Genomic DNA, 6,412 nt, shown 5'->3' on the forward strand with positions numbered 1-6,412 from the left:
CGCCTCGTCGTCTCCACTCCTTGACTACATGTGTGTTGCTGTAAAACCCCCCTCCCCGCGTCTATTGGTCCAGAGTAACAAATGTGCACCTTTTTTTTTCCCCCGTCCCAAATTATTTGGTTGGGAATGCAACAAAAAATATAAAAGGAGCCAACAACAACAACAAAAAAAAAAACACATATACACATACACATACACATACACATACACATACACATACACATACACATATATATATATATACAAAGGAAAAAAACAAAAACAAAAACAACAAAAAACAAAACAGTAATCAGCAAGAACAAAAGAAAAAATGTTCACATACATCAAGACCGTTATACCCCACTTTGGTGGTGGTGGATGGGAGAAGAGCTTATTCGCCTCGCCATGGACCAAGCAATACACGTCTACTGTTTTTTGTTTTTTTTTCTTTTTCTTTTCCTTCTCGTGTTCGGCCGCAAGATGACGGAAGAGCAAATAAGAGGGAGCATAAGGGCTAAAGCACACACCTCCCTCCCCCCCTCCCAAATTATTTGGATGGGAATGCAACAAAAATATAAAAGGAGCAAACAAAAAAACACAGACACACACACAGACAAACACACACACACATACATACATGTATATATATATATACACACATAAAGGAAAAACAAAAACAAAAACAAAAAAAAAACAGTAATCAGCAAGAACAAAAGAAAAAATGTTCACATACATCAATACCGTTATACCCCACTTTGGTGGTGGTGGATGGGAAAAGAGCTTATTCGCCTCGCCATGGACCAAGCAATACACGTCTACTGTTTTTTCTTTTATTTTTTTATTTTTTTCCTTCTCGTTTTCGGCCGCAAGATGACGGAAGTGCAAATAAGAGGGAGCATAAGGGCTAAAGCGCACACACACATATATTATATATTACATATAAATATAAATATAAATAAATATAAATATAAATATGAAGTGAAAAAAGCTCAAAAACTTCAGGAAGAGTGTATCAAAGGAGTGGTAGAATAACTGTGGGTCAAAAGCGATAAAGTGCCCCTCCGCAACCACATCCCACACATCCCAGTTAGAGACGTGTAATGCACAGGCACAGGCACAAACACACAGAGAGAGAAAAAAACAGAGTCTACTGTGATGTGTGCCTACATCATATGAAGCGATGACAAAAAAAAAAAAAAAAGGTGAGGAGAAAATGAAGCACACACGCACAAAAACAACAACAAAACAAAACAAAAAAAAAACAAACAAAAAACAAAAACATAAGCAGAAAAACAAAACAAAACAACAACAAAAAAGAAACGGTGGCTGAATGCTGTTTTTATACATATATATATATATATATATATATTTTTCCCCATCATTTCAGTGAGCTGCGTGGGAGAATGATAACCCCCACGGGGTAGTGATCACTGGGGTAATCTTTTGTTGGTAGTTCTGTGCGGCCAGAGAGTCTCATGACAGACGTGCAAACAACATGCTTTTCTTCAACAAGGATGTGGTCCAAAACTCCCCCCTCCCCGTTTGAGGATGGATTCACCGTGGACACATGCCATGGATGTTGCTCGCGGTACGTGGCGTAACTATCCGTAAATGAAATCGAGTGCCCAACAGTATCCGTAATGCGGTACCTTCTCCGTTTGCTGCCAATATGCCGCACCCCGGCCGCCTCACTTGTGGTATCGCTCGGTGAGAGTGGCGGGCTACCTGCCTCTTCGCATCCCGAACTATTCTCCTCCTCTGGCAGTTTCCAATAATTCATCACATCGCTGCCTGGGGGCGGTGTACCGGACAAGGCATAGCGAATGGGCGGAGATCCTGCATCTGAATTGAAATCGCCAGCAAGCACTAATGAAACAAGCGCGGGTTCATCTTTGCCACCAGTGGAAATTTTCTCATACTTTTGTTTCAGCTGCTCCATCTCACGCAACACGTGGTGCATCTGCCATAGCTGACATTCTGTGCGCTGCCAAATAAGGTGCACAGTGCCAATTACGTAAATCATATTCGGCATCACACGGTCGCGTAAAACAGAAATAAGTGCCACATTATGTGATCCAACCTGAAGTGATCGACGCTCACGTTGTGTGAGATGCTTGTCGGCAGCAGCAATCTCATTGAATCGGATAGGGACAACCTCACAGGAGTCAAAACGATCTTTCAAGTACAACACGCACACACCTTCCATCTCTGAGCGTTTTTGGAGTGGACCATCAGTTTCAGGAGGGGGTGACGTCACCCAAGACGCATGCTCGCCCCCCCTTCGCTGAGAAGATACATCTGTTTCTTTGAAAACATGAACATCACACTTTTTCTTAGGGGGTTCATCCCTCTCGTACCTTGGGCGCCCCTTCACGTCGGTAACCACAACGTGGTCGCCAGCAAAGCAGTAGTTGGAGCTCAGCCAGTCTCCCAGCAAACCCGGTTTTTCAAACACATCAACACTGATTTCCTGAAGCGCTATGATGTCAGGAGCGGCATCTGCCAGTTCCCGTTTCAGGAGGGAACATCGGTAATCTTCGGCAAGAGCAAACATGGGACAATGCGGGTAAAGTTCTGTAGAAACTAAACGCTGGGCCAAAATGTTGTAGCTCACTATTTTTACCTTTCCATCTAACACTGAAGAACTCATGTTCTTCCCCACATGTCTTACGGACCAACCACGAAGTGTAGAACTTACAATGGCAGCATCCCCTGCAACGGCGTCACGGGATTCATCCAGTAACGTTTCTGCACTCAGGCTTGGAAAACTAGTGCTGTAATGTTTCTTTTCACGGCGTTCTATCAAGGTCAATTGCCGAGTTGTTGCAATTTTGCAGCCATTTTCAGCTCGTGGAGAGGCGCAAGTCGTTGACTCGTCCCTGTGATGAAATAATGAAAGCCCCGATGGCTTTGTTATGCAGTGACGAGAGGCCTCCGTTATATCCTCACCATTCGTTAGTGAAATGTGACAAACCGACGTGGGTGAAGACTTAGCCATTTCTCTATAATACATCCAAGACACACTAAAATGATGCGTCTCTTCTTCTTCTTTTTCTTTTGTCTTTGTTTGTTTGTTTGTATGTTTGCCTCTTTTGGCTTCCTTGTTCGACAGGTTCTCTTCCTCCGCCTCCTTCCTCCAGAAGGTCTCTCTACCTCTCTATCCACGTGAAGAAAGATAGACCCGCAGATACCTCAGGTATACAAACAAGACTCCCCGTACAATGCCCCCTCCCTCTTTATTTCACTTTCGTACCCCAAAGAGCATATATACACGTATGTGTAGTGCAGGCCAAAAAACAGGGAGAAAAAAAGAAACATACACAATATGTATATACATGGGAAAAGAAAAAGAAAGGAATAGCACACGTATAGCGACAACACTGTGGGACTCGAAGCATAACCACATTCTTCTATAAAAGAAAGGTTCGCACACACACAAAAAACAAAGGAAAAAAAAAATACATATGGGAACGATCCACCTCTGCAGCACCACACTGCCATCACAACGTAGGGATAAAAAGACCTCGCTCATATATACACACAAACAGGCACACGTAACACTTAATAATGATAATGATAATAATAATAATAATAAAAGGCCCAATCGGAAGCAGTGGCAGAAGAAAAAGAAGAAAAAAAAAACATATCAAACGTGTTAAAAAAAACTTTTGGCCAGGCGGTGCTTTAGCTGGGCAATCTCCTCGTTGCGTTCTAACACGAGTGCCTGCAGCTCCGCAATTTCCTTCTCCATTTGGGACTTTGCCATTTTCTCCCTAATGGTAAGGCGTTGACCGTCATTTTCCACCACTTTGATCCAAGAAGATGCCTGCTCCTCTCGCCGTTTCTGAAGCTTGCCGATTGTTCTCATCTGCTGCTTGTGCTTTTTCCTCAATGCGGTGGCGTCCTTTTCGGTTACATTCAACAAGACCTGGTTTTGCAGTTGCGTAAAGCGATTGCGTAGCATGACATCTCTCTTCTCTGATCTTTTGAGCTTACCCTCAAGTTCCTTCAACTTCGCGCGAAGACTTTGTTGCTCCTCCCGCTGCCTCCCCCGAAGGACGTCGACGGAGCGATTGCATTTGCGTTCTCTTTCCAGTACCTTTTTTCTATCACGCAGCAGCAACAGCAGTGTGTCCACCTCCTGCTCCACCTCGTCCACCTCCTTCCAGGCAGCGGCAATCTTGTTTCGTACGCCAATCAACTGCGGGCTGCTTCCGGGCACGGCACCCTCGCGTTTCAACCTCTCGAGGTCCTGACGGAGTTTCTTGTTGGCCGTCAGGAGTTGCCGTCTTCTACTGTCCTCATCGCCCTCATTGGGCCCACCCGCGGCGCGGTTCATCTTTCGTTGAAGCGCACTCAGACCCTTGCGCTCCTCCGCCAGGACCTCCAGCTGGCGATTCAGCTCATCCTCAAGTGCCTTGATACTATCCGCCATCCAGCATACCTCACCACTCCGCTACCTCCGTCCGTCCCCCCTTTTCCCCCTTCCCCCTTTAATATTCGCCGCGCCTCCTCCAGCCCCACCGTACAAATCTTCATTGTGGCAGCCCATGACGCCATGCGACAGACAAAGACACACACATCAAAGTGCAGGCAGAAGTTTCGGAAAAAAAAAAAAAAAAAAAAAAAAAAAAAGAAACCAAGTAGAAAAATAAAAGAAATACGCAACACGTACACACATTACAATCTGAAGAAAGAGAGAGAAAGATCACAGCACGGCAACAGAGAATCCCCAATTTCCTGCAAAGGAATACACATACATAAATACGTATATATGTATGTATGTGTATAAACACAAAAACCATCCAAATCAAAAAAATAAAAAGATCAACTGGCAATGAAGCGTTTCTATAATAATAATAATTAATAAAATGCGCCGTCTGTTCACTTCTCAAAATTTGTATCCGCCCAACTCTCCATTCAACAAACAAACAAACAAAAAAACAATTTAAAAAATACCAAAAAAGAAAAAAAAGGAAAAAAATTATAAATGCTCCCTTTTCGATGCTGCGAAAACTTTCTTTTTTTTTTTTTTTTGCGTGTGTGTCTCTTTACAGCATTTGTGAAAAAGAAAAAAAAAAAAAGAAAAAAAAAAAAAGATACCCAAATATGTATGTATTTTATCGCTTAATGGCTGCAGTCACAGTGCCACGTTGAGGAGCGGCTCATTGTAACCGAATTTATATACGTCTATGGATAACCGGCAATCATATCGGTATTGCCACGTCTCACGTTTAGTTTTTTATATAAATATAAATATAAATATATTTTATTTCTTTTCTTCATTCCTCTCCCCAACTCTCGGCTTCACCCCCCCCCTTGGGAAGGAGAGAACACAACAGCGTTCGTTTTTACGCCACTCGCTCGTGTCACGCTTCGGGTGCGGCGTTGACTTCCAAAAGGGGGGACATGCGCCGTCACAGGGTGGGTCCGAAATTTCACACGCCCAACGCCTACACACAAGCGATAAAAGGATCCAAAAGAAGGTTCTATGAGAAAAAAAAAAAAAAAAAAAAAATAAAAAACACAAAAGCACACACACACAGAGAGAGAGAGAGATAGAGAAACGGAAAGGGAGACAAAAGCTTCTTTATTTTAGCCCCCTGATGGGGGTTCTCAAGAAGCAGTGCGAATAAAACCACATCTTTTCAAGTCATAATTCCTTTGAGCTCTATCAGGTGTGCAGAGAAAAGGCATGAGCCACAGCCGGCAGGCTTTACTCACGAGCCACAGTTCAAGCAATCCTCATTACTCGGTGTCGCGGAGGATACTTGTTTTCGATCATCTTCCTTCACAAGTCCCTTTAAGGTATTTGGATCAACGGTAAATTTGATTGCATCCGCAGCCGGTTTGCTCCGTAGGTAATACATACCCGTCTTTAGGCCACGTTCCCAGGCAAAAAAGTGCATGGATGTCAGTTGGCTGGAAGTTGGATTTTCCAAAAATAGATTCAAGCTTTGACTCTGGTCAATGAACTTGCCACGGTCCACAGCCATCTCGATGAGATCCTTCTGCCGAATCTCCCACACAACACGATACAGCTCCTTGAGGTCATTTGGAATGCCCCTAATGTTTTGCACCGAGCCATTGTAGGCAATGATCTGATTGCGCATCTCTTCGTTCCACAGACCCCGCTTAATGAGATCCATCACAAGGTACTTGTTAACCACAGGAAACTCACCACTCAGCACTCGGCGCACGTAGATATTTGAGGTAAATGGCTCAAAGCACTCATTGTTCCCAAGTATCTGCGAAGTGGATGCAGTGGGCATTGGAGCCAACAGTAACGAATTCCGCATGCCACTTTTCATCATACGCTTCTTCAATGCATCCCAATACCAACGGCCACTTCGCGGTTTCTGCTCCCACAGATCAAAATGTAGCAGGCCTTGCGACGCGGGACTGCCTGCAAACCGCGCATAGGGCCCCTCCA

The 6,412-nt window shown here is 44.0% G+C and overlaps 3 protein-coding genes across 3 annotated transcripts, besides 19 other annotated features; all 3 read right to left on the minus strand.

The window, feature by feature from the left end:
* Positions 1–1,212: a sequence feature (areas merged during assembly that could not be assigned to a particular haplotype. This can correspond to areas where the two haplotypes were merged or to regions with more than two copies in the genome that were merged during assembly.).
* Positions 177–245: a microsatellite.
* Positions 252–283: a sequence feature (A-rich).
* Positions 575–639: a microsatellite.
* Positions 646–675: a microsatellite.
* Positions 893–954: a microsatellite.
* Positions 1,208–1,294: a sequence feature (A-rich).
* Positions 1,213–3,961: a sequence feature (haploid, Esmeraldo-like haplotype).
* Positions 1,320–1,348: a microsatellite.
* On the minus strand, positions 1,358–2,992 carry Tc00.1047053504073.10 (endonuclease/exonuclease/phosphatase, putative; the record flags this gene model as incomplete). The annotated part of the gene is made up of 1 exon (XM_799556.1): positions 1,358–2,992. One exon carries the CDS (start codon positions 2,990–2,992, stop codon positions 1,358–1,360), a length of 1,635 nt encoding a protein of 544 aa, XP_804649.1.
* Positions 3,042–3,065: a microsatellite.
* Positions 3,542–3,574: a microsatellite.
* Tc00.1047053504073.20 (hypothetical protein, conserved) lies at positions 3,635–4,414 on the minus strand (the record flags this gene model as incomplete). The annotated part of the gene is made up of 1 exon (XM_799557.1): positions 3,635–4,414. The coding sequence occupies one exon, from the start codon at positions 4,412–4,414 to the stop codon at positions 3,635–3,637; it is 780 nt and encodes a 259-aa protein (XP_804650.1).
* Positions 3,962–6,412: a sequence feature (heterozygous, Esmeraldo-like haplotype).
* Positions 4,586–4,640: a microsatellite.
* Positions 4,829–4,852: a sequence feature (AT_rich).
* Positions 4,902–4,926: a microsatellite.
* Positions 5,045–5,077: a microsatellite.
* Positions 5,218–5,254: a sequence feature (AT_rich).
* Positions 5,476–5,504: a microsatellite.
* Positions 5,524–5,558: a sequence feature (GA-rich).
* Tc00.1047053504073.30 (ribonucleoside-diphosphate reductase large chain, putative) lies at positions 5,700–6,412 on the minus strand (the record flags this gene model as incomplete). Its single annotated transcript, XM_799558.1, has 1 exon — positions 5,700–6,412. A coding segment is annotated over one exon (713 nt), but the record flags the coding sequence as incomplete, so codon positions are not given.

Source organism: Trypanosoma cruzi, genomic scaffold (genome assembly GCF_000209065.1).
Source record: "Trypanosoma cruzi strain CL Brener 1047053517069 genomic scaffold, whole genome shotgun sequence".
Lineage (NCBI taxonomy): Eukaryota > Euglenozoa > Kinetoplastea > Trypanosomatida > Trypanosomatidae > Trypanosoma > Trypanosoma cruzi.